Genomic DNA, 27,894 nt, shown 5'->3' with positions numbered 1-27,894 from the left:
TGCTACTGTGTATGAGAAGGCAACAGATTTGTGTTAAAAACAAAACACGTTTATCACATGTAAAAGGACAACATTGAGCAAAGGCAATAATTTAGTTTCAAAATTCTAAGAGTATTTTTGGAAACCCACAAAGCTAGCCATTTATTAAAATACTTTAAAAGTTAGCACCTTATTACTTCTTGAAGCAAGTTGAATTAAAAACACAGTTTAAAAATATGTTAAACAAGCATAGCATTTCACTTTTACTTTCTTTTATTCTATAGTTAAAGGCGATTTTTTTTGTTCTTGATCCTTAAATTATTTTTTCTAATTTCTAGTATAATTTCAGATTTTTTTATCTGCTAAAAATTCAGTTAATATGTTCATCTGTGTTGGCCTCATTAGCATTCTGGCTGAGAGAAGAACAGAAGTTGAGCACAAAATTAATAAGCAAAAGTGGTCCTGGCTGTTTTTGCAAACATGACCCTCCTGATGCAGTGAGCATAGAAGACAGAAATCAGAAATTTCACTCTTAGTAACTAAATGTTAGGTCCTATATTTTGGGAGGTAGGGAAGATATTTTAATACACACACATCTTATTGAACACATGCACACATATCCATGTGTGGGTGTGTAGCTCACAATAGATTTATTCATGGATGAAAAAAAAAATCAGTGTGTTTCAGTGTTAAATACTAAAGCAATTTTGTTTTGAAGTGACAACAATTTTATGCCACTAAATGTTTTTAAGAAATATATACAGTATAAGACCTTGATGCTGCAAACATTTTTGTCCCCGCTGTATTAAAAGTACATGTTTAGGAAGCTTAAGTAAATGAGACTATTTGTGTGAGTGACATTATGTATTTGCTTATGTGTTGGTAGTATCTGCACACTTGTTTTCAATGATACATATTTTTGCCTCTAGCAGTTGTGTAAAATTCAAATATGATCTTTCCATTTGCAGTATTTATAATGTAATTAATTCAAAGTTGTAATAGCACAAGTTTCACACTTGTTTTTCAAAGTCTCAAAGCTGATTTAAAGCAGTGATTAAAAAGAGAAATAAAATGATCATTCTACCATTCTTTGACTTCTTCCCCAATAATGACCCAATAGTTGTAAAAATTGTCAGTTTTCAACCCTAGTTGACTATAATTTTATTTCTAAGACATTATTAGCAGTGATAGAAAGTCTGCATTTTAAGACAAAATCAGAACATTTCAATCACCTGCTTGAAGAGAAATGTATTTGACAGAAAACTAGTAAAATATTACTCCTTCTCAGTCTCCCTCACCACTTTTTGTTTATGAATTGCAAATTATTAAGCATTTAACAGGAGATATTAAAATGTTGGGGTAATTAAATGTTTGGCTTTAAAGTATTAAACTTTTTATGGTTAGTACATAGCTGCTATATGTGGATCGCTATTCACTTTTTTCCCTACTCTTGAAAGGCAAGAACAGAACCAGCAATAGGGACTTCACTGAAAGAGAGAAAGAACTTCATCTATAAGAAGAAAATCTAAGGACTGCTTTTGGATTTTGAATGTGTATTTGCTATTTTATCAATATTTTTCTATTTGTTTATGAAATAGCTGCTAATGCAAGTAAATTAGCCTAGACAATTTATGTTAATGCCCTACAATTCTGTAGCATAAAAATATAAAGACAAAATTTTTAAATGGTATCTTTACTGAGAATCTGGCAGTAGTTTTATATAACAAGACACATCCGCATAACAGGTCTGTCACTGAACTTGCCTAGAGTAAAATCAGCTTCAATATGAAGCTGTTTAAATATCAAAACCCTGCTTTTTACATGCTAAATAATTTTCAGCAAGTGTGCACTCAAACACAACAATAACTATAAGAATAAGTAAATACATACATGAAACTCTGCACCTGGAACAAATTAATACAAAAATAATCACTGGTTACAACTGAATACCTCTACATTGTTCATTTAAAAAAATGGTACAAACATGCAAAATAATTCTAAGTATCTTAATGGCAAGGCAAAAAGAAAACTACCAGTGTTTGCCAAAAATGTTCAACAAAATTCAAAATGACTTTAAATGATGTAATGCATATTTAGTAACACAGTATTCAGCATAATTCAAAGTGGAGGTAAATTCCTTGATTTTTGCATGTTAGTTATGCTGCTCTGCTCTTGCTTAATGCCAAAGCACATGCTAGAAGCCCAGAATTGCTTATTCAGGGACAGCTTGCTGATAGTAGTTCTGACCTCCCGAGGAAGCTGTACTGATTAAAATAGCTGGGATTTGGAAAGATCAAAGGCACCCTATTCAACTAGTCAAAATTGTAGCTCCCCCCTCAACATAAAAAAATAAAAGGACAGAAGTACAGTAAACATTTCTACAAAAGTAACATGTTTAAGAATGTTACCATTATATTCCCATTTCAAAAGAGACATCAGTCACTAACTTTCAACAGCTCTGTTGAATTAAATCCATCTTCAGGATGAATACTGGATTATGTTTCTGCTGGTTTAAAAATTAGAGTTTAAAACACTACTTTTTGTATCTAAAAAGTTTCACTTATTTTCCAATATTTTACATATCAGCTGAACCATCATCTTTTATGATTTCAAATATCTAGCACTGGCTACTGGAATTAAGAAAATGCTGTACTCTATGTATTAAGCAGCAAGCAATAACAATGGTCTTTTCTGGTGCAGCAGCATCTGTCCAGCTATTGAGAGATTAGGAGTATTTCTAAAACACAGGAAAATTCATGCAGTTTGGTAAAGTTTGCTATAATTTCACAGTTGAAGTTTCCTTTAGTCATTGCACTTTTGTTGAAAGGGTATTCTTGTACTTTTAAATGTTATTCAGAATCTGAATTTGAACCAGCTGTCTTCTTTTTCTTCTTTTTACCATGTTTCTTGTGCTTCTTTCTCTTTTTTGTTTTATCCTTAAAAACAGTTAAATAATGGAAGTTATTTTATGAGCTAAAGTCAATTAAAAAAAATAATGTAATGAAGAGGTACAGGTGCTTTTATGGAGTTTCATACAAAATCATTTAAAATAAGATTACTACAAAAATCTAAATATCAACGATACTAAAACATTACAAAGCAGGAAAGAAGACAATGCAAAGCATTACAAAAAGATGGAATATTATTTTTTTCAAATTTAGCTCATTCTGATTTACTAAGAGGTCTGAAATAGCCAGTACCATTTGCTTCATCATCTTGTAAGTCACAGTAATGCTTCATGAATTTGACAAAATAATAAAATTAACCGCTTGAGAAACAATGGCATCTCACATATGCAAGAGTAGAAAAGAAGCTCTATGTTACCACAATTATCTATTTATTCATTAATTACATTTCAGCTGATTTCCTGTTTATGACAAACTCGGTTAAACTGTATTATGTTTCGACTTCCAATATTTGCACCTTAATTTGGGGTAACAAACTGAGACACAAAAAACACAATTGCTAAAGCAAAGGCAGCAGGGTCAGACCCTGAAGTTGGTGTTCTCAGCACCATAATATACAACATTAAGTGAACAATCCTCCTGTACTTAGGGAGAATCTCATTAGGAATTCTTCCTGAGTGTGGCGTGCAAGACCAGATCCTATGTTATGCAATAAGAATGATGAATATGTTAAGCTACACTGATACATAGCTTATGGACAGTAACCTAATGTATACTATACAGGCAGTCCTTGACTTATGACTGTCTGAGTTACGACAAATGGCACCTATGACCTTTGTAAATTACAACATTGTTTCAAGGTCCCCCCGGGGTTTTGACTTTACGATGCTGGACACAGCTGCCTCCAGCTGGTAAGTCTGTTGTGGTGAGGCATGGGTGGGGCAGATCAATGGTCCCAAAGAGAGGGATGGATTGGGGCTGGGACAGGGGCTGCCCAGGGAGTGGGGGGCACAGGGAAGGGGTGAGATGGCTTCCGCCACTGCATGTCGCCCGTCTGGGAGGACATGTGCCCCCAAATCTGTGTGGTGCAGGCAGGGCTGGGGCTGTGCTCAGGACCAGCGGTGGAAGGCGCTGGGAGTTGGGGCTATGTCCTCCTGCTGCTCACCCAGCTGAGGCGGGGCAGAGCCACTGCACTGCCTTTGGACAAGTGGCGCGCAGCAGCTGGAGGCATCCTGGGATCCCCCTGCCTCCTGGCCCTGCCCCACCCTGGCAGGGAGAATGGCGGCAGGCCACTGAGGGGCATGTGCCTCTGGAACTGTGTAGGGCCAGGGCTATGGTGAATTTTACGGTGCCTGCAGCCCCCCCATAGCCCTTGCCCACCATGCCCCGATCCAGGGGAACACTCCCCCCGTGCCCAGCAGGGGCAGGGCAAAGCTGCAGTTTGTCCGGGAGGTGCAGGGAGGCTGGGGTGGCTCTGGCTGCTGCGCACCACTTGTCCATAGGCAACACAGCAGCTTCATCCCGCCCCAGCTGGGCAAGCAGCAGGAGAGCATAGCCCAAGCTCCCAATGCCTTCTGTCTCCCACCCACAGTGCAGCCTGGTGCAGCCCTGGCCCTGCCTGCCTTGTACAGATCTGGGGCCATACCCTTCCCCCTCAAAATGTCCTCCCAGACTGGTGGCAGGAGCAGCAGCGAGAGCTGCCAGATGAACTGCCAAACAAGCAGTTCCCAGACTGACGGCCCACAGCTTTTGCTCCAGCCCGTCCTAGCCCCAGCTCCACTCTCTCCCTCGTTGCAGACATGTTGATCTGTCCCACTACAACAGACTTACCAGCTGGAGGCAGCTGTGTTGACCAAGGTAAAGAAAACAATCCCCCATTTATAACACTGTTCTTATGGGAAAACTGGTTCCGAGTTACAACGTTTTAACTTAAGATGCGATTTTCAGGAACCAATTGTGTCTTAAGTCTGAGGACTGCCTGTATATATTTCATCCAAAGAAAAAGCTCAGCCTCCAATACTAATAGCCTTGTGGCTGACTAGAAACACCAGAAAATTTGTAGCTTCAGGTGTGGAAAAAGAGTATATACTGAATCAATCAGATATTATTAGCTGCACAGTAATAAAAGGCATTATGTACTTGTAGATAAATGATTATGTGACACAAGGGTGAGATGCTCACCCTAACTCCAGTCCCTTTTAACTATATAGAAGGGGCACAAGGCACTAAAGGGATGCCAAACACGTTTTATCTGGCCAATGAAGACTTCCTTTCAGACGATCCTCTTCAGAGCCTGTCAAAGTCATGCGCCAGGATGAGGATTCTTAATGTAGCATTGGGGAGACTGAACAGTTCATAGGGTAGACTGGGGAAAACTAACACAATTAGTTTTATTTAGTAATATAATTGGTAATTAGTAACTAATGTAATTAGCCTGACTTCCAAGGGCTGGTAGGGCAGAAAGCATGGTTGCCTTCAGAGCTGCTGAAGTAGCTTCAAGCAATTCTGATTGCTGGCCTTCCTCCTGGTCAGTTAGTTCTGCACCGCTGACCAGCACAACCCAGAATTTACCCTGCATATTATGAAGTAGAATGTATATCATGTATATCAATGAAGCTTAAAGTTCCATGTTGTTAATGTAGACATAAGTAAATAATATATTTGATGTTTACAACATCTAGTCAAAATAACTTTTCTGCCCAAACATCTCTTCAGTTAAAATACAGGGCCAAATTTGGTTCTCAGTTATATTAACATAAAGGCAAAGTTACTAATAGATGTCAGTAATTTTGTGTACATGAGATCAGCATTTACCATAAAATAGACTGTGTTGATGATGTAAGTTGTACTGTCTGAGACAAGTGAAATTTGTAAGTAAATTTACAGTACTTAGACATTTCCTAAAATTACTTTAACAGGAATGATACTTGCCATTGCCTTTTCCCTTTCTTCACTGTTTTTTTTCTTTTTTACTTGTACCTAAAAAATAAATCCCCAAAAAACCTTTAATGGTAAACAGTATTTAAAAAAAACCCAGTAAGTAAAATAGTTTGAACTTGGAACATACAAATGGATGATGGCACAATAATGATAGTGTTGCAGCCATATGAAGAAACACTAGGTACCAGTTGTATTTTCTAGAATATGCACTACCCTATATCCCCTGTTTCTGGAATGCTCACAGTGCTTTCTTAAAAAAGCTTAATATCTGTCTACTAATGTCTAACACCACAGCAGGAAACCATCATTTGGATGCCTGGAAAATTATTAAACTCACTGTGTATAAAAAAAATAAAATAAAACCACAACAGACTGAACAGTCTCACATATTCTAGAATTCTGTACAAAAAAAGGATCTCAACTTCAGCTGCTTAAGTTATAAAGTAAGTTTAGCCCTCTTGATTTTTTTTTAAGCTATGCTGGAAATTTACTCAATGTCTAGAGATAAATAACATCAACAGAAATCAGCTTAAAAACTGTCTGTTCTGTGCCAGAACACTACTGAAAGAACTCTCTCTTAACTCAGGGGTTTTCAACCTTTTAAAAAAAGCGTACCCCTTCTCTTTCAATGTTTCAGCTCATATACCCTTTTATATTTTTTCTTGTTTTTAACGCTACCAATTATGTGATAGAAGGCTACATTAATTAACAGTAAATGCATTATTAATATATGCATGAAATGTATACATCAGAGTTATGCCACAACAGTTTGGGGTGGTAAGTCTGTTGTGGGGGAAGGGGCAGATGGAGGCCCCAGTGGTGAGGGAGGGACTGGGTCTGGGACAGAGGCTGCAAAGCCAGGGCAGAGCGTGGGACTGCGCTGCAAGCAGCTTGTCCGGGGGTGGGGTGCAGAGGGAAGGCGGCTCCTGTTGCTACACACACCCCAGGAGGGCGGTGGGGGGGGCGGGTGCATGCTCCTGGATCTGTGCAGGGCAGGGGTGGGCTGCTGCTGCAGGGTGAGGTGGCTCTGAGGTCTTCCCGGCAGGAGGGATGGACCAGGCTGTGCTTGGGGTGAGTGGCAGCAGTACTAGGAGGGGGACTACAGGGGGAAAGAGCTGCAGCCTCCCCAAAATTCATTATAGCCCCCCTGACCCCAGCTTCTAGTATTGCCTGCCACAAGCACAGCCTAGCCCAGCCCCCCTGCTGGGAAGAGCCTGTCACTGCGCCTGTTCCCAGCAGCAGCCCTCCCTCACCCCGTGTGCAGATCCAGGGCCTCATGCCCTCCCATACCCTCCTGAGGTGCATGTAGCAGTGGAAGCCACAGCTCCATTCTGTGCCCTGCCCCAGCTATGCAGCCCCTGCCTCTCCCAGCCCTGCTCCCTCCCTCACCACAGAGGCATCAATCTTTCCTCCCCTCACGCCCCTTCCCTCACAACAGACTTACCAGCCAGATATGTTTGCTATCCACACTGCTGGGCTACAGTTCTGACTGCCTGCATGCTGCACTGTGGCTGAGCGCATGCACAGGGCATTTTTTGGCCACATTATCGGCCATATCAGCCAAAAAAAGCTGATTCCCGATACTGTCCCTCTCCCTTATATCGGTACCCATCCAAAATGGGACCGATATATCAGTGCACATCTAGTAATTTTTTCTCATTTGTTCTGCGTGCCCCTACAACTTTTTAAAGTACCCCTCAGAGTATGCGTACCCCCAGCTGACAATCACTGTTTTAAATGATTAAGTGTCAAACACCTAGCATGAGATTACTGAATCCAATGGTATTCAGAAACAGTTAACAGTTATAACAGTCAGAAACAGATTTTAACTAAAGAAAAATTATTCAAAATAATCCGAATGGCAAGAATTGCAATGAACAGTACTTAATGTGAGCTGTTACTGAACAGCCAGTTACTATTTTTTGTTATTTGGAGTGTAGGTTTTTTTCCCCTACACTGACCTCCTCTGTATGATCTGATTCTGATAAGGACTCGGATGATAAAGGCCCATCATCACGATCAGTCTTCTTCCTTTTCCTACGATGACTTTTGTTGTCCTACAGAAAATAAAGAAAATTAAAGTACTTTGTTTGCTAAGATAGTATGCCTTTTCAAATATTACAACACACATTTTAAAGCTTCAGACTGTTTCTTGATTATGTTAAAAATGAACATTTTGAACTATTATAGGCATTTAAGTAATTACTCATTAAGAGCAGGAAATTATCCATACTTGAATGTAACAATCAATTCCTTTATGCCTAATATAATCTTTAAGGCACTCTTATGCAAAGTAAGTTTTTTTGTTTGTTTTGGGGTTTTTTTGGAGGGGGGAAAAGAAGGGTGCTATATTTCTTTTTACAAGCTTCATTAGCAAGCAGCTCACATTTAAGGGACATGTTATTACAATATATTTTCATATATTTTAAATGGTATAAACTAGTAAATATTTAAAATATTTTTTCAGGCTCAAATGAAACTGAGGAACTACAATCTGTTCAATACATTTATATAAATATTTATTGCATCTTCTCCACTTATTCTGCTGCTTAACTAAGAAACAGCAGCTTCTTCTCCACCTCCTCCCAACTGTGTTTGGCAGCTGATGCTCTTACACCAGCTGCAGCATTATTTTTGTGGTTTATTTACTTTAAAATATGAAACCTAATATTCTCTGGGAGAGAATATTGGTCTTTGTTTTCTTAAGCTGGTTTGTATTGTACTCAGGCCTGGCAAGTGGGGCGTCTCAAACCTATGTACGACACCTTTCTCCCACCCAGTTCTTTATGGTTAAGAAGGAAAAATACAATTCCTTCCTCTCTATCCTCCTCCCTAGCAGTGTCAGAGATATCAGCAGTTCTGGTTACCTCCATCAAGTGTGTGAAGTAGTACAGCAGAACTTTTTGCTTCTTTTATAGCAGGCGTGGGCAAAATGGTAGATCTGGCTGGCAGTCAAACTCCATTTTCCGGCAGCCCCTGCATGCATGGCTGGGGCAGGTCTCCATGGACACCCCAGCTGCAACTGTGCTGCAACAGCAAGGCTGGTGTTGCCTTAGAGACTTGCCCCAGCCACATTAGCAGGGCATGCAGTAGGGCAGGGCAAAGGGCTGCTCCGGAGCCGCTGTGATTTTGTGGCAGGGACAGCTTGGTCCAGGGCCATGGCAGAGTTGCAATCTACAGCCTGCAAGCTCTAAGCAGGACGCACAGGCAGCAGATCACAGCTCTGCCCCAGCTCCTTGCAGCGGTGACAGTGTGATCCTGAGCTGGGCAGAGCCATGATCCACTGCTTGCGCGCCCCTGTCTGGACCATGCAGGCTGCAGATCATGGCTCTGCCTTGCCCATGTGGCTGAGGCCGGTCTCCATGGCAACACCAGCCTTGCGCTATCACAGCACAGCTGCAGCTGGGGTGTCCACGGAGACCGGTCCCAGCCATGTGGGCAGGGGCTGCTGGCAATAGAGTCCAAACGCCGGTTGGCCCACAGACCAGACTTCGCCCACCCCTGTTCTATAGGCACTGAGGAAGTGGCACAGCAACTTGAACAGCCAGTGTACACGTGGGGTGGGGGCAAGGCAGGCTGCTCCCTGCCACTGCGCACACTCCCGGGGGGGGACCACGTGTATGCATCAGGCACGGTTGCACACTGACTCCTTCACGCTCATGCTCCCCTGCCTGCTGCCCTCCCCTGGGGACTCCGCAACCCAGCATGCACCACTCCGGTGCTGCAGGGAACAGCAGAGCTGCGCAGGAAGCTGCCTGCTATTGAGAGCTCCATGATGCCCATGTCCCCTGTGTGCAACCCTGTGCTACCGCCTCTTGCCAGGGGCAGGGGGCTGTGGACCTGGGTTTCTGACTCCATAGGCCTGACAGCTGGGAGCCCCCTTCGGCAGAGCTAGGGGAGCAGGAGCTGTGGGTCGGGGTGAGGGGTACCAGCAGGGCTGGGGGGGGCAGGAATGAGAGGCACCACCAGGGCCAGAGGGGGGAGGGGGGACTGTGGGAGGGGCTTTTACTTTAATCATGGATTTGGGGGGTTTTAAAAATCAGAGAATTTGCAATTTTTTAATCAAATAATTTTTTTAAACCAGGGAAAAGTAGGATCCGTGGAGGTAACAGACTGGATAGGAAAGGAGAAGTACATACGAATTTAGAAAAGGATAGGAAAGGAGAAGTACATACGAATTTAGAAAAGAAAAATTGGTATGTTATGTGTAGGGGATAACTGATAGGACGAACACAACTGACTGAACAGATGGAAACAAGTTAGGGTATTGAGATCTTCAAAAGGAGACTGGATGCACACCTTACTGGGGTTATCTGACCCCAGAAGTTTTTCCTGCCCAGAGCAGGTGGGGCTAGACTCGATGATCTCATGAGGTCCCTTCCAGACCTAAACTTCTATGAATCTGTGAGATTAAGGAGGGCTGAAGAGTAAGTGAATGTCAGGGGAGGATGATTCACCAGCATGCAAGAAACAGATGTGAAGAGAGGAATAGGTAAGAGAAAGACTGACAACTTATAACTGAAGACCTGGAAGCATTCAAGTTGAGTGCTTTCATGTACAAAAGGCTAAGCTAGCATATAACTACAATTTTTGTGCTCAACAGCATCTACTGGCAGACAAGTTTTATTAAAACTAAGCACCTAGCAGCTTCCACTGGCAGCCATGATTTTAACAGGAGCCGACCATTTCTGACATTTCAATCAGAAGGGGGGGGGGAGGGGAGTAAAGGGGCAAAATGGGGGTGGGTGGGAGGTATAACAGTTTGAAAATCTGGCCCCAGATATATGGGCTTACAATTACCAGACAAGCAAGGGATTCTGCCATTTAAAAAAAAACAAACTATCTGTTGCTTCTTTCTGTATACAAAATGCAAAGTTTTAAGACAGGTTATCTATGAAATACTTCATATCTTACCTTTTGTCTTTCGTGCTCTTCCTTTGATTTTTTCTTTTTTATGCTATCCTAAATAGAAAATGAAAATAATTTTCACACAATGATTTCAACAAACAGCAGTAGTCTGTTTGACCTGATGATATTCACTGTAAATGGAAACCTACTTTGGCAAGTTAGGCAGCTGTGGCTGCTCCTGGTTATAGTACTTTGAACATTGCTTTGTGAAGTATTTTACTTTGCATGCCAGTTTGAACAATATGAAAAAGCCATAATTTTATACAACTACTAATGCCCTTGCCCAGCAGTGTGCAAATAAGTCTTTGGGGAATCACGGAACAGAACGCTGCTGGGGAAAATATGAAAAGACCTATGGAGAGGACTTCATACACCCACTGTTCAAAAGAACCTTATGCCTGCAACCACTGTAGAGTTTCACATGCTTTGGGGAAGAAAAGAAACTATAATTTGTGAGCCCTAAGCAGAGAACAGGTAAGTCACATTGACGTCTCCTCTGTGGTGAAGTCTGTTCCCTATAGGGTAGCTTGTGTTTGCCTTCCCTTGTTGAGATACTTTGCTGCTCCTCTCTGAGTTGCGTTATCACAAGACAACTAACATTTACTGGAAACACTGTAAAGACAAGTGCTGCATGGTACCTCCTGGAAACAGTGGAATTAGGACCTGCAGGATGAAGGAAAAGTCAATGGTGAAGAATGACAAACTGGGGGGATGAAATAGAAGAGGCTAAAGCTTTCTCCATCCACATTCACCTCAACTGATAAATAATAATATGCGTTTTCACCCCAAATCACCAGTAAAGGCATCTCAAAAGCCACCCTTGCTTATGTGAAAATAAAATGTTCATAATTTCATTTCATAGTCTGTAGGGTTGGAAGGGACCTGAGTAGATCATCTAGTCCGACCCCCTCCCATGGCAGGAAAGAGTACTGGGGTCAAACAACCCCAGCAAGGTGTTCGTCTAACCTCCTCTTAAAGACCCCCAGGGTAGGAGCCTGCACCACTTCGCTTGGAAGTTGGTTCCAGATCCTAGCCACCCTGACCACGAAGTAGCGCCTCCTGATATCTAGCCTAAATCTACCCTCTGCCAGCTTGTGACCGTTATTCCTGGTCACTCCTGGCGGTGCTCGGGGAAACAGTGACTTCCCCAGTGCCTGCTGGTCCCCTCTGACTGGTTTGTAACAGGCCTCTAGATCCTCCCTCAGCCTTCTCTTGTGGAGGCTGAACAGGTTCAGGTCCTGTAGCCTCTCCTCATAGGGCCTGCCCTGCTCCCCCTGATCATGCAAGTGGCCCTCCTCTGGACCCTCTCCATGTTGTCCACATCCCTCTTGAAGTGCAGCGCCCAGCTGTGGCCTAACCAGTGCCGCATAGAGGGGGAGGATCACCTCCTTGGACCTGCTCGAGATGCATCTGTGGATGCATGACAAGGTGCGGTTGGCCTTCCTGACTGCATCCCCACACTGCTGGCCCACGTTTATCTTGGAGTCAATGAGTCCTCCAAGATCCTTTCCGCCTCTGTACTGACAAGAAGGGAGTTCCCCAACCTGTAGGTATGGTGCCGGTTGTTCCTCCCCAGGTGCATCACTTTGCACTTGTTGGTGTTGAATCCCATCCTATTCTCATCCGCCCACCCTTGTAACCTGTCCAGGTCCGATTGCAGCCTATTCCTCCCTTCTAGCGTGCCCACATCCCCCCACATCCTAGTGTCATCGGCAAATTTGAACAGGGTGCTTTTTACTCCCTCGTCCAAGTCACTGATGAAGCTGTTGAACAGTGTAGGCCCGAGGATCGAGCCCTGCAGAACCCCACTGCCCACATCCCTCCAAGTCGAAAATGACCCATCCACCACCGCTCTCTGGGTGTGACCTCTCTGGGTGTGACCCCCCAACCAGTTGGCGACCCAATTGACTGTGTGGGTGTCGATACCATAGTCCCCCAGTTTCTTAATGAGAATGGGGTGAGAGACATTGTCGAAGGCCTTCCGAAAGTCCAGGAAGACTGTCCACTGCTACCCCTGCATCTAAGGATTTGGTGACCTGGTCGTAGAAGCCCACCAGGTTGGTCTGACAGGACCTGCCACTAATGAACCTGTGTGGGTTGCCCTAAGCATAATCTTCCCTGCTGGCTCCTTGTGGATATGCACCAGAATAATTCTCTCAAAAAGCTCAATTTTCTCAATTTGCACAAATTAATGCATGTTTGTAGGTCTGGATTATCACAATATAAATAGCACGTGCACTAAGTACTTCAAAAACAATTTTTTAAACCAAAGATCATAATCATTTATTACCTGCCACAGCGGAGAGAGCTGAAGACGAAAAATAGAAGTGTCCTTAAAAGGAATTTTCCCTTTGTTTTGTACTTTCCTTAAAAAAAGGAAGTCCATATAAAATGTTCCCCATACCATAATGAAAATTATGACTATAATTGTAAAAGGCTCACTTAGAACTTTTTTAGATTTCTGTAGGGAATGTACTTGTTCTGAAGCTCAATTTCAAGGACTGAAAGGATTTCATTCCATCCAGGTAGAGCACACACCAACTGCAGAAACTTCCTCAGCTTGCTGAAGGGTTTTTTAACCCAAAAGCTTGCTTAAAAGTTTTTCCCAGCTGTTTAAGTTGGTCTAATAAAAGATACCAGATTCACTCAAAGAACCTTGTCTGCCTATGGGCCTTAGTCCAACACGGCTACAACCTACACCCCTATTTCAAGGACTGACATGTTCGGATATCTTCATTTTTAAGAATCAATTTGTAAGCATTAATTTTATACCAAAACAGTCTGTTTCAGCAGAAAACAAGAAATATACATCTATAATTCAAAAGACAGCAGTAACAGTTTGAATTATTGACAAATCTATCCTCTAAAGATCAAGTTATTCTTTCTGGCTAGTGTACTGAACTTAAATGCTAAACTACATGATGGTTACAGTTCAATATGGCAACAGACTGGAAGAAAAACTTGCTGCCACAAAGCAGCATTGCTTTAATGTACTTGTGCAAAATCAAAATCACAGATAATAAAATGTTTACAATCCAAATAAGATACATTTTCAAGAGAATTATATACTGTTATATTTTACCTTGCTGTCTGGTTCAGAATCAGAAGTAGAACCTTCAGAAGACTTCCGTGAGGAGCGGTACTTCTTTTTTCTCCTTTTCTTCCCTGTCTTCTTATCCTATTCATAAATTTTTTTTTACAAAAAATCCAAACTTGAGTATTCAGTTTGAAGAACATGGAAACTTAAAATTTCCACATATGAATATATTCTGCTGATATAAATAACATGGCAATACTTGACTTGTATGATGAATAACATTCCTAATCTTTTCTGTATTTATTCACCATTTGTATTAGTGATAAATCCAGGATTCTTTTCAAGCTTTCTTGTTTATGATTTTTCTCTCGGTTGTATACCAAAGGACCTGACTCTTCATCAGTACGAGTTCTAGATGAGCATGCCAAAAAGATTTTTCTAAGTAAAAACAGCACACACAGCTTTTACTTTTAATTTAGGGGCTCTCTATACTGAAAGAAACCTGGGAAAATATGCAATTTACAGGAATATCAAAGCAAATCAAGATAACTCAACACATCTAAAATGTTGTTCATACCCAATATAGTTGGGTAAGAAGCTATATTCAAGTATTAGCCAATACACAAAAGGAGCAAAACATTTTAAGCAGACTGTTTCAAAACTGCATTTAAAATATGTGCTGTAAAAAGCTATGTTAACCTCACTAACTAAAACGCTGTTTTATTTAAAATATCTGTAGGTATTTAATGTGATTCATGTTTATGAAATTTGTTTTGGTTTAGTGATAGTGATCATGTGGTGATGCTGTGTCCATATGTATACTTTTTGTTGCACAAGAAGGTTCTTTGTGGGATGAAACAGTCATGTCCTTCTCCTGAGCAAACCTAACATAGTGTCTTTGAGGGAAGTCACTGAAACATTTATATAGATCAGGGCACAATGGGCCTGTGTTTGAGACCTGGACCCTTGCTGTGGTTTACAAATCTTTGCCCCCACTGAGCACCCAAGCTACCCATGTTTACCCTTGCTGTAGATCCCTAAGCCCTCTGCAGTGAAGGTAAGTGAAGGCAAGAAAGGGCAGCAGGGAGGGAGACATGGTACAGGTGGCATGATGCAGCTCAGTTCTGCCCAATCACTAGGGACCAGCTGAATTCATGGCGGAAGTGGAATGTACACGGTGGTTCCTTTAATCTTACAGGTTCCCCCTACCCCGCTCAATCCCCCAATTGGTGGAGGGGCTCTGCTTATGGCTCACTCTTGATCAGTGGGCAGGCAAAAACTGCAGTTTTAAATATGGTGCCGTTTTTGCCTCCCACCACTAACTGGCTGAGGGGTCCTGGACAGCCCTGCTGTTTGCTGCTGACTGATGGGGAGGCAAAAACTGTGCCATGTTTAAAACCGTGGCTTTAGCTTCCCTGATGATCAGGAAGCAGTGGGGTCCTCCACTAATCAGCAGCAAGGGAGGGGCAGGCCAAGGGATAAGGTGTGTGTGGGGGAATACGCAAGATTAAAGGAGCTGCTGCACACTATCTCCACTGTAAATTCAGTAGGTCCCTTCCAATCATACATGCTGTCCTGGGCCAGGCAAGAGCACACACCAGGAAGAGCACACACCAACTGCAGAGACTTCCTTAGCCTGATGAAGGGCTTTTAAACTCAAAAGCTTGCAAAAAATTTTTCTCCAACTATTTAAGTTGATCTAATAAAAGATATCGGATTCACCCAAAGAACGCTGTCTGCCTATTTATTTCCTGTCATTTTCTCTTGTTCAAACAAAACCCATTTCTCTTTTTGGATACAGATCCCTAATCAAATCTAAACTGAAGGAGGATACTTGATGGGACACAAGCATAACTTATCCAGTGGCATCATTTCATAGAAGATACACAAAACATTTTGCAATTCCGGTAATTTAGTTCTTACCTCATCACCAGAATCAGATGCACTGCTAGAAGAATCAGAACTTGATGAAGAAGAGGAAGATGAAGACAACTTGACCAAACACAACAAAAAGTAAAACTTGTGAGATGCAACATTTTGTCTGTTGGTCAAATACTTAAAGGTCCACACAAATACTCCCCACAGTGTCTCAACATTTGTAAGCATTTTCCATGGTGTTTTCAGTTTCAAGAGACCAGCCTGAGGAGAGCTGCTCAAATAAAGCTGCATGAAGCGTGGATTTAAGATTTCCTCAAATAAAAAAATTCCATAAATGGCACTCTCTGGCCAAATTTTCTATTTTTAAACTCTAAACAGAAATTTAAAATTATGTTTTTTTCCATTATATATCAATCAAATGACCACTAACAGATAAACAAGATAAATATGTAAAAAGCAGGTTTTTAAACATCTAGGTATAATTTAAACTCTTGTTGCATCTTTCCTGGAACCCAAAGCACAAAAATTAAAAAGAAAAATGCCCTGAAAACTTTGCTCACCCTATTCGATTTCTTCTTTTCCTTTTTCTTCTTCTAAAAGAAGAGATAAATTCTGTTATCTTGTATCATCTTTTGACATGTATCACAGATAAAGAACGAACACTTGATCTTAGCCAAAAGGCCTAGAAGTGAGTTTGCATTTTGGCTTGCATCTAAGTTTGCACTTTGAGCTGCATTCTTTGATGCTGGTTATTTTAATGCATTTATTACCAGCAAATAATGTCCCATCAGAAAAATCCACCTGCTAACATGAAGGGTGTAGTAAATTGAAAATATTTACCTCCTTCTTTTTGGAGGAACTCTCATTTCCACCTAGTAATTTCTCCCTGTGTTTTTCCAGTTCTTTCTTCCAATTCTGAAAAGCAGCAACAGAAATCGTTACTATTTCAAACACTTATTGTTATTGAGATCCTTTGAACCCCTCTGCCCAGGACTGAAAATCATATAAAAGTGTTATTTCTGCAGGTTTTGTGAAAAGTATTTAAACTTAACAAAATGAGTACTTTGCTGCATTTTATAGATGTAGATAAATTTACTAATTTGTTTCCTGATGCTCCAATTATTTGGGCTTTTAAACACCTTAACTATTTTAGGATACAGAATGTCCAACTAAATTTGTATATTTCCATCATAAGCAAACAAATTAAGAACCCACTTCTTATCTGGATAGTCACAATTGTTAATCTGAAGCTTCTGACAAGAGAGTTGCGCGCTTTCTTGTTTCTATAGGTTACGATACAGGTGGGGGGCAGCGCACACCCTGATCCCCTGCTTGCCGGCAAGGAAGAAGCTGGTGCTGAGTGCAGGGAAAAGTGGCCCCTTGCCTGCCCCATGGCCAGCGCTCCCTGCTGCAGGTGCTCACACCTCACTCAGGGCTGTCTGGAGCAGGCACAAGCATCCCCACACGGGTTGCAAATGGCTACAGCACGGGGCACCGGCCACAGGGCGAGCGAGGGGCCACTTTTCCCTGTGCTTAGCGCTAGTTTGTCACCCGGCCCGGCTGCTAGCCTGGGCTCCAAGCTGCCCCTCTACTTGCTGCGCCGGGCAGTGTTGGCTGCTGCTGCCCGCCCAGAGCTCATGCGCTGGGCAGCCCAGAGGCGGCGGTGGAAAACACTGCCCAATATGGCAAGCGGGGGGGGCCACAGTTGCTATCACCATGTGCAGCCCTGACGGGTGAGCCTGAAGCCAACACAGGGCTCAGGCTGGCAGTGGGGCCGGGTTACAAAGTGGTGCTGAGCATGGGGGGGCAAGGGGGAGAAGCGGACCCTCCCCACCCCATGGCCAGCGCCCTAGGCTGCAGCCGCTTGCAGCCCACCTGGGGCTGCCTGTGCCTGCTCTGGACAGCCCCGCGTGGGCTGTGAGTGGCTACAGGTTGGGGCGCTAGCTACGGAGCAGGGGAAGATCTGCTTTCCTTTGTGACAGGAAGGAGCCCGGGGAAAAGCTGAGCATGGGGAAAAGTGGGCCCACCCCCGCCCCATGGCCAACACTTCCTGCTGCAGCCGCTCGCAGTGAGGGAGCACTGGCCACAGGGCAGGGGTGGGGCCGCTTTTCCCCCGCCCGCACTCAGCTTTTCCCTGGGCTCCTTCCCTGCCTGGGGTCCTCCCCTGCCCTTCCTGCCTCCACTCGCCCTTCCCTGTGGTTCTGGTGCGGAGCAGCCATGTGGTCCCAGGCCAGAAGCCCCTACTGAGGCCCCTGCTGGGGCCAGGCAGGCCTTGCTGTTGTGGGAACCTGCCGGGCTTCCCCTGGGCCCTACTGCCCTTGGTTCCTGTCATTTTTGACAGGAACAAAGACCAGATGCATATTAATTTTCTAAATTTTTTAGGGGCTCCGCAGGCCAGGCAGAATGGCATTGCAGGCTGGATGTGGCCAGCAGGCCGTATTTTGCCCACTCCTGAGATAAACTGTATGTTTGAGATTGCAAGAACAGGATCACTAGAACATAGGAAAATTCTAGTGGAAGGGACCTCAAGAGGTTATCTAGAACAGCCCCATGCTCAAGGCAGGATCATCCCTTACTAAACTATACCAGTCAAGTGTCTGTCTCACCTGCTCTTAAACATTTCCAGGAATGGAGATTTCACAGTTTCTCTAGACAGCCTGTTCCAATGCTTGCCCACTCTCAGTCAGAAAGGGTATTAAAAAACTTCAATACTTGTCAGTGGGACTTTTTTTTTTAAAAACAAGTTTGGCCAGGATTTGTCCAAGCTTAAACTATGAAAAACAACCCTGCACTGGAAATGGGATGGAAGGGATGTTTCTTTCTTTAACTAATTCAAACATTTTGCAACAGAAAGTTAACTTATTAAGTATTCCTAGTCACATGTACATAGCCCTATATGAACAAACATGGGTTCATCATCTTAATGATAGTGGGAAAGAAAGCATTCTTGTAATTTTTCCAGATAATTCACTAACATCAAATAAATCAAATTCACAAACCTCATTCATCTTTTCTTCAAACTCAGCTAATGCCCTTGATCCTTTCTTTTTCTTTTCTAGTTGTTCTTTTACTTCTTCCCTTTTTTAGAAACAAGAGTAACCAGATTTATACACCTTGATGCAAATGTATATACAGCTAAAAAAAAATTCCCATAGGGGAAAAGAGAAATATAGGTTACCAGTTACAGATTACAAAATATCTAAAACGCTACATAGTGCAGATTAATCTCTCTGCAAGATCTAACATTGGTACTAAGTAACTGTAACTGTGCTTGGAGTTTGTAATGTTGCCAGATAAAATAGACTGAACACCAGATAATTTTGGCAACTCATTTTCAAATATGTTATAGCTCCAGCTAAAACAGTTGTGCAAGGTCATTTCCATTTTAAAATGTACCCAACAAGCCTTTTTCCTAGATGTGATCCTGTTTAGAAATGAATACCAAAAAAATATATAAATATATCTATAAAGCCCTAAATGGCTCATGTCCTTTGTATCTAAGGGACCGCCTTCTCCCTTATGCTCCATCCCAATTGCTAAGGTCAGCCAAAAACAACCTCCTGTAAATACCATCTGTGTACCAAGTTCACTTAGCCAAAACTCGTGGGAAGTTGTTCTTGGTTGTTCCTCCTCAGCTCTGGAACTCCCTCCCTCTGGAGGCCTGCCAGATACTGAGAATGGCCATCTTTCAGAAGTGGTGCAATATCTTTTTATTTGGCCAGGCTTTTAGCAGGTGGGGTTAAGCTCCAGGTAATTCTTTGGGAAAACCATTTTGTTATTGTTTTATTATTTTATTTGTTTTTATAACTTTATTATTGTAAGCTACCATGAGCTTTTCTGAGGAAGGCAGCATAGAAATCAACTATGCATGTAACATTCAGGTATTAGCAGCCTTGGAAAAAAAGAGAGCAACATTTTAACATTCACAGAAACTGCTGCTACAAGATTTTAAGGACTAGTCTTTGGAAAAGCTAAAGGGCTGTCATCTAATATTAAAAAAAACATCATTTTTAAAAACTGTTATTTTTTAAAAATATAAAAATTAGAACATATTTAGAAAGAAATATTTTGGCTACAAACAAAAAACACTTTTTAAAACATTAACACGTGCTAGGGAAGAGGGCCCTGTACTACCTTAAGAGAGGACAACCTTTCATCAAACAGATGGCTTGGTAAAAGGAGAAAACTGGTATTTCCACACTTACCATGTTGGCCTTGGCCTGTTCAGGTAGTCCTGTATTGTTGGCCCTGAAGTTTGGGCGGGACCTCGTGCTCTAGCCATAGCTATTGGATTCATATAAGCCTTGAAGACGACAAAACAAAGCAAGAAATAAATTAATGCATTCTGCTTTATACACAAAACACTTTATATGCAATATTTCTTACTGGAAAAAAAAATCTGTTTCTGCAAGGGAGTACATATAGCTCATTCTCTCCCCCCTGTTTACTACAGATGTTAGAGTTGTTTTTTGGGGGAGGGGTGGAAACAGTTTCTTTCTTAAAAGCATTGGGTGTTGGCTGAAGGCAAAACTAGGGATTTTGACAGGGACTGCTGATGCTTCTGCAGGGATTTAAGTATGAAGTTTCCTAGCTAAAGAGAGCATTGCCCCTTTGCTCAGGGTTAGACTGATCACCACATCTGAAGTCAAGAAATTTTACCCCATAGTCAAACTGGCATAAACTATCAAAAATTTTGCTTTCCTCTGTAGCAGGGGGTTTGGTTCTCTTCCCCGGATTGCTCAAGTGTATTCAACTACTTTCTGTCCTTTCAGTGGTAAGACATGATGTCTTCAGAACTCAAATAAGTATAGACCCACCCCCCTTCACCTGGGGTAAACTGCAGTGTTTTTGATGTTATGGGACACTGTTTAATAGCTGCGTGCCTGTTCATACAGTTGTGTGTGGAATATGCTAGACCTGTATAATTAGGATGGGTTAGATAGGATGATCCCACCCGGATTAGAGGGCCAGACTAGATTACTTACTGAGGTCTCTTCTAGCCCTACTTCCATCTGATTCTATAATTTAACCAAATCAAGAATTTTTTTCAAGCTGACAGGCAGCATGAACACAACAATTAACATTGTCAATTTCAAGTCTAAAATAGTGAAGCTTATTATTCACAAAAGGACAGTTGTTATGATAATATATTTTCACTAAGCCTCTGTCCTTGGGGTACTTGACATCATTTGTAGTGTTTTGAATTTTTTGTATGAGATGCACTAGTCACATTGGTAAAAACTGTAACAGTAAAAATTTTCTTCATTTTCATATGGGCATCTCAGCACTGTTTCTTATATTTGTTTCAATACTAAAACATCCCTTAATTATAGCAGAGCTAGTGCTCTATTATTAGGAACATGCCCAAATCAAGGTGGCAGACAGGCAATTTCATGGGCTGATTGTGAGACGCTTATTGCAGCAGTCCCCCCCAACCAGCCTCTCATAGACTGAGGTGCCCTGGCAGACCCACCCCTTGCAGCTGATTGGCTGCGGGCTGCCTTTCATGAGGACCCGCCCTTTGCCACTGATTGCCACATAAAAGACAGCCCTCTTGGCCAGTCAGCAGCAGATGGAAATGGGGTGGCCGCCACCTTGGCTGCTCCCCTTTGTGTCGGCAGCTTCTCCTACCCCTCTTTCCCCCTCTCTGGGGGGGGCTGCAAGGCTGGCATGCAGCAGTTCCTGGCTTCTATTGGGGAGCTAGCATTTTATTTTTAGTAAATTTCCAACTACTCCCAAGGGATTCCACACAAATTCATGGAAACTGGTGCTTTTCACGGTTCCTGCAAAAATTGTAATTTAAGTAGGTCCCTAATATAATATAAATGAATAGAGAGAAAAGTTGGGTGAATTTAACATAATTTAAAACCATATACAAGTACTCAAGTAGAATGTTTTGAACCCTAAAATACTCAACTGATTATGATAAAAATCAATAATGCTGTTATCATCTTTTGGATTTCAATTAAACGCATTCTTTTTATATGCACTCTGAATTATGGTATGTTTTATAAATTGAAATTAAACCTGATCCCACATCACTAACTACTGAAAAATCTGTTTAAGCAAATCATTTCCTAAGAATTTGTGTTATTTTAGTTTCTATACCTATTTGAGCTCTGTCTACCCTTTTTGTTAAAATCTAAATATATGTATCTATAGACCAAGAGGCATATATACACATGAAATGCATATGACAAAAAGTGTGCTAAAATATGTGGGTTGCACAGTTAAACACTGAAAATTTAAGAAATACCAGAATTAAAGCTACTTGTGTAATGATAATTTAGTTCCACTGTACGTACACATTACAATACACCCCAAGGACATCATTCCATCGTTTTCTCCACAGGTCCCATGTCGCATTCTATTCACATGACAGCTCATTAACTGAGATATACTAGAGATATCTTGTTTTTGCCTCATTATTAAGTTCCAGCCACCGTTGTAGGGTACTTAAACCTTTTCTGAAGACAAGTATTAATTTCCTCATGGGCTTCTCATTACTATTGCACCCAAGTGCCTCACATTTTATTTTCACAACATCCTTGGGAGAGGAGTTAGCATTACTACCTGCAGTTTAGACAAGAAATTAAACAAAAGCGATTGTCAAAGTGTTCAGTGTCCACTAATTTCAGGTACCCAATCTGAGATGCCTAAGATATGTTTCTCAGCTTATAGCTTCATATAGTGCCTTACATGTACAAAGCACAGCTCCTACACCAGTCATTTGTAGCTCTGAGAGCACAGCACTGCTGCATAGGTAGCCTTAAAGCAAGCATTCAAACAACAAATAGGCTACAATTTGTGAAAATCTGTAAAAGTTTGGGTCAACTGATTTGCCAGCATCACATAGGAACTATGTGAAAGACCCAGAATCAAAACATTCAAGACACACTTCAGTGGCCATAACCGTGAGAACATCCCCTCTTCCAGCAATTCCCACCTTCATTCATTCTGTACTCCCCACTCTTGCAATACACGTGGCAGTGATCCTACAGACAAGTTTGCTTTACTTTAGAGACTTGATTCATCCCCAGAACACCATTCATCCTGGGTACAGGAAGAGTCAGGTTGTGCAGAAAAAACAGTAGGTGACTGTATAATTAGGACTGTATCATAATGCATATGCAGTAGTGGGTCACTGCCTAAATTCTAAGTGCTTGACTTTGCAAACAGTATTTCAGATTAGTTTGTGTGTTCAGCTGTTTAGGTTTTTTTAACTAAGCAAAACTGAAAAAATTCCTTTGTGAGCAGCATATTGAAAACCATGTTGGTCATTAGCCAAGTTAAAACCTCTAAATGTACTACATGGACCTCTACTACTCAAGCTAAGAAAGTGAATGACAAAAACAGTTTCATAGCACCTTTTATGTGGGCCAGAACTAGCAAAGGATCAGCTACTAGGTGAAAGGAGTTTACAAATATCTGGTGGCAAGATCCTGATTCTGGAGATGAGTATGCTCCAGCAGGCATACCCTTTTCCAATCTGGGTCACTCTCCAGGCTTCTCATACAAATGTCTGTTGCTTTCTGTAGCCACTCCTAGACTCTCTCTCCACAACTGCCAAGTCCCAATCTCCCTTCTCCTCACCCTAGCCTAGTCCACCCCAACTACTTGGCTACCTATTTTCCCCAGCCCTCCCTGCCTCTCATGCAGTCCCCACACATCTCACACCCAGGCTCCTTTCTATGCTCTATGTCAAGCCCTCCATAATCTCCCCATACTCCCGTTTCTCTGCCTAACCTGATCCTTTTGCACCAAATGCATCTTCAGGTGCCTCATTCCTGTTCTTCCGCTGGTTCCTAGTTCAAGTTTTCTTGTTCAAACAGCCACGATCGATCCTTCTCCCACAGCACTTCTCTTCCTTTCTCTAAATATAAATCAGATAAATTCCTCCTCCATGCTGATCAATACAGGGTCCCTGCTCACTGTTCCAGTGCCCAGCCCCATCCTCATAGCATCTAGAAACACCCACTACAGGTAAAGCTCAGATTCACTTTTGTAGCCATGGGTTAAAGGGTGGATACTTGCACTGTCCTGCAATGGGGCTCCCTGCCCACCCACAGCCCAGCCCTTGCACCCAGCAATTAGAGAATCTATAAAAGTGAAGAAAGAAAATCTTACTCAGCATGTACATATCTTGGCCAAATTTGGGTGACTTTCCTAGGGACAACACAAGACATAGTAGCATGATTTTTACAGGCATGTCCAACTGCTGGAACCAAGAACTGTAAATCGATCAATGGATGAGCATCTGTATGAGCATTCGTGGTCATCCGGCCAGGTGCTGGGGGATTGGAAACTGGATAATGTGGTCCCAATTTTCAAGAAAGGGAGGAAGGAGAACCCAAGTAACTATAGGCCTATAAGCCTCACCTCAGTGCTCAGGAAGATCTTGGAGAGAATCATCAAGGAGCACATCTATGGGGGGCCTGCAGGGGAGATCATGCTCAGGGGCAAACAGCATGGGTTCACCAAGCCACGTCCTGCCTGACCAACCTGATTGCCTTTTATGACCAAATAACTAAATCAACACATTGTATGATTGTGTCGCTGTGGAGCTGGTCCTTCTGGACTTTAAGAAGGCCTTTGACACTGTCTCTCACCCCATCCTCATCAATAAATTTAGCGACTGTGGCATTGATGCCTGCACAGTTGGATGGGTAAATAATTGGCTGATGGGGTGCACCCAGAGAGTAGTGGTGGATAAGTCATACTCAACCTGGCGAGATGTGAGCAGTGGGGTACCCCAGGGCTCGGTCCCCAGGCCAGCACTGTTTAACATCTTCATCAGCGACTTGGACCAGGGGGTGGAAAGCACGCTGTCCAAGTTTGCTGATGACACTAAGATGTGGGGCGAGGTGGACACACTTGAAGGGAGAGAGAGGCTGCAACTAGATTTCAACACACTACAAAAGTGGGCAGATGAGAATAGGATGGGGTTCAACATAGACAAATGCAGGGTGCTGCACCTTGGGAGAAGGAATCCACAGCATATATACAGGCTGGGGAGTTCCCCTCTTGAAAGCACAGAGGCGGAAAGAGATCTTGGAGTCATTATCGACTCCAAGATGAACATGAGCCGCCAATGCCAGACATCAGCCAGCAAGACCTTGTCATGCATTCAAAGGTGCATCTCAAGCCAGTCCAGAGAGGTGATACTCCCCCTCTATGCGACTTTGGTCAGGCCACAGTTGGAGTACTGCGTCCAGTACTGGGCGCCACACTTCAAAAAGGATGTGGCCAGTCTGGAAAGGGTTCAGAGGAGGGCCACCCACTTGCTGAGAGGGCAGCAGGACAGGCCCTACGAGGAGAGATTGAAGGACCTGAACCTGTTCAGCCTCAGGAAGAGGAGGCTGAGGGGGACCTGGTGACTGCCTACAAACTCATCAGGGGAGATCAACAGCAAATCGGTTGAGCCCTTTTCTCCCCAGCACCACCTGGGGTGACAAGGAACAATGGTAACAAGCTGATGGAGAACAGGCTTAGGTCAGAGATCAGAAAGCAATATTTTAGTTAGGGTGGCCAAAATCTGGAACCAACTTCCCAGGGAAGTGGTCCTCGCCCCTTCCTTGGGCTAATTCAAGAGGAGGTTGGATGATCACCAGTTTGGGGTCTTGTGAACCCAGCATTCATTCCTGCCTGTCAGGAGGGACCTGAACAGATTAACTACTATGAAACTATGATGCTATTTGTATGGTTGGAGAGTCAGTTTTCTAGGGTAGCTGCAGTTCTTTAACCATTCATTACGTGTTTGGACACACGGAAATACATAAATAATAAATTAAATTAATTAAAAGAAATATAAAAAATGAGCACATTCCAAGATGGATTGATTTAAATCAAAGCAACTGAAATTCCTGACTTCAATCAATTTAAATCAGCAAGCAGAAACCCATTACATCATCAGTTTTGATTTTGTTTGTTCACCTGTACTTCTTGGTTACAGCATTGTCCTAAAAGCCACTTGCCTTTGGTTAGTAACCATTAGCACATCTTGATCTGCATCTAGGTATAGAATTTACACTATAACTGGTACTCCTTTTTGCTATCCAGGAACATGTATAATCTTCACAGTAAAACATGTGTGTAATTTAACACATATTTATTCATATTCTAAATTTTTACATTTTATGTTAGAATATGTTGAATGACACTTCTTTAGTGGTTAATTATTTTATTCATGACTTGTGCTAAGCTCTTTTTAATGGAAACAGGAATTCAATTAGAAATGCAGAAAATAGACCTTTAAGTTAAAACTTGGCTAATAAAAATAACTTTAATGTTTTACTTAAGAAAAAATGCAAGAGGAAAGAAGTTTTGTGGATGATAGTTTTCAGGGGACCAACTACACAGTTAGGATAGACTCAGACAAGCTTTCTAATGCAGTGCACTGGAATGCCTAGCTTCCTCCATTTTTTATTTTTGAAGATTTTGTGATGCTGTGCTTGCCAAAAGTATCAGTTGAGGGTTGCAGCATCCAGTGCTACCCAGCTGTGCAAGCAACATAAGCTCCACTGCCTTGCTAACACATAGGAGGCTCCTATCCATTCCCTCAGTCTAACGGGAACGTCAGTGATGGGGCCTTAGTGCTAACCTATTGTGCACTTTTGGAAAGATACAAACTATGTTGCACATCATTGAGAAGTGTCCCATCTACAAACTAAGAGCTGGATTAATAATATTAAACTCAGTTAATGAGGAAGCTATGGCTTGGCGGATTTGCACTTGCTAAATAAATAAATAAATAAATGAATAATGAGGCGGAAGAGGAGAGTAGTAAAGCACCGGAACAGGCTACCCAGAGGCATTGTGCAATGTCCATCCTTAGAGGTTTTTAAGATTTGCATAGACAACCTTGGCTGGGATGGTCTTGCTTGGAGCAGGGGATTAGAACTGGGGTTCCCAACCTTTTTAAGCTCCAAACTGGCAAACCGTGGACTGGAAGTGGCCATGGACCAGCACCGGCATACTGTGGGGCACGCACCCAGTATAAGAAAGGATTAGCTGCTGGCCTGCAGTATGCCGGTCACTTCTGGTCTGGCAGCCAACCCTTTGCAGCCCAGGGACTGGGAACCCCTGAATTAGGTGACCTCCTGAGGTCCCTTCCAACCCTAATTTTCTATGATTTTGAAGTAGCACCATAAGGATAATAGTTTCTAAGATGTTATTTCTACAAGACACATGAAGCAATAAGGGCCTCTGTTTCAGACCTAGCCTGCACTAGCCAAGATTTATTGCAGACTCCTAGAGAAGTCGGGCTGGAGGGGACCCCCAGAGGTCACCCAACCCCCTGGTGGGGTAGGATCATCCCTATCCAAATCCGTAATCTAAACTGCATCAGACAGCTGCCAAACCTAACACCACCCAGACCTAACACCCTAAGCTGCTGCAGGCACCCATGGTGTCCTGCGTCTCTGAAATGCTGTCAACGTACGTCCAAGAGATCCGGGGAGCAGGTGTCCTGCCCTGCTAGAGGAAGGCAAAAGCCACGGAGTCCACACTCACGTGCCCAGGGCTGCCTGGGCAGCCAGGCCAACACAGTGAGGGCAGCGCCGTGTGGGCAGTGCTGCAAACAAAGCCCCACAAGCGCCTCCTCTCGCGATGTGGCCGTGCCCGCCCGGGGACCTGACATGGCCTGGGATAAACACCGCCGCCAAAACGCCCAAACCAGCCCCCTTCCCCGTGCCTGCAAAACTTCCCAGGACGGAGGCGGCCCCGCAGGGAGGCCCCAGCGCCGCCCGCGGCTCCGTGCAGGGCAGCGCCGCGCTCCCGGGGGCACCGGCCAGCAGAGTCGGGGCCGGGTTATTATCGCGCACGGGGCTGAGGCCGAGCCCGTCACCCGGGGGCGCTCCCGGGATGGGCCCGGCTCGGAGCTCCGGGGGCCGCGGCACCGCCGGGCAAGAGCCGCCTCGGGGCCTGGCGCGGCACGTCCCCCGCAAGGCCGGACTCACCACGCGGTTGTCCCGCTTGCCCATGGCGCCGCTCCCCGCGGCCCGGCCCGGCCCGGCCCGGCTCAGCCAGGCGCCGCGAGTAGGAGGCTGCGGCGCAGGGACACAGCGCCACCTGCAGGCCCGGCCCCAGCCCCGCCCCGGCGGCGCCGCAGGTTCGGGCCGCGCTCAGCAGCACTCAGCAGGGCAGGCGGGCCCTCAGTCCCCCGCGCCCGGCCGCAGCCAATGGGAGCCCGCGCCGGCGGCCCGCGTTGCCGCTCAGCGACTGTTGCTGCCCGGGGCCAGGGCCTAG

General features: G+C 43.5%; 1 protein-coding gene across 2 annotated transcripts; it reads right to left on the bottom strand.

Moving 5' to 3' along the window:
• Positions 1–12: 12 nt before the first annotated feature.
• FAM133B (family with sequence similarity 133 member B) lies at positions 13–27,794 on the bottom strand. Of its 2 annotated transcripts, none has more exons than XM_090047033.1 (11): positions 27,606–27,794; positions 19,854–19,951; positions 18,648–18,726; positions 16,489–16,563; positions 16,209–16,238; positions 15,694–15,762; positions 13,816–13,911; positions 10,740–10,787; positions 7,787–7,882; positions 5,817–5,864; positions 13–2,915 (listed from the first exon to the last, which is right to left on the bottom strand). In XM_090047033.1, the coding sequence occupies exons 1-11, from the start codon at positions 27,627–27,629 to the stop codon at positions 2,829–2,831; spliced, it is 750 nt and encodes a 249-aa protein (XP_089903159.1). In that variant the 5' UTR covers positions 27,630–27,794; the 3' UTR covers positions 13–2,828. The 2 variants fall into 2 exon arrangements, with proteins under 2 accessions (XP_089903159.1, XP_089903158.1); XM_090047032.1 differs by having other exon boundaries at positions 17–2,915; positions 16,209–16,241; positions 27,606–27,790.
• Positions 27,795–27,894: the final 100 nt, after the last annotated feature.

The sequence above is a fragment of the Crocodylus siamensis genome, chromosome 5 (assembly GCF_052110815.1).
Source record: "Crocodylus siamensis isolate JL-2025a chromosome 5, ASM5211081v1, whole genome shotgun sequence".
Classification (NCBI taxonomy): Eukaryota; Metazoa; Chordata; order Crocodylia; family Crocodylidae; genus Crocodylus; species Crocodylus siamensis.
This window is presented reverse-complemented; position numbering and strand designations above follow the sequence as displayed.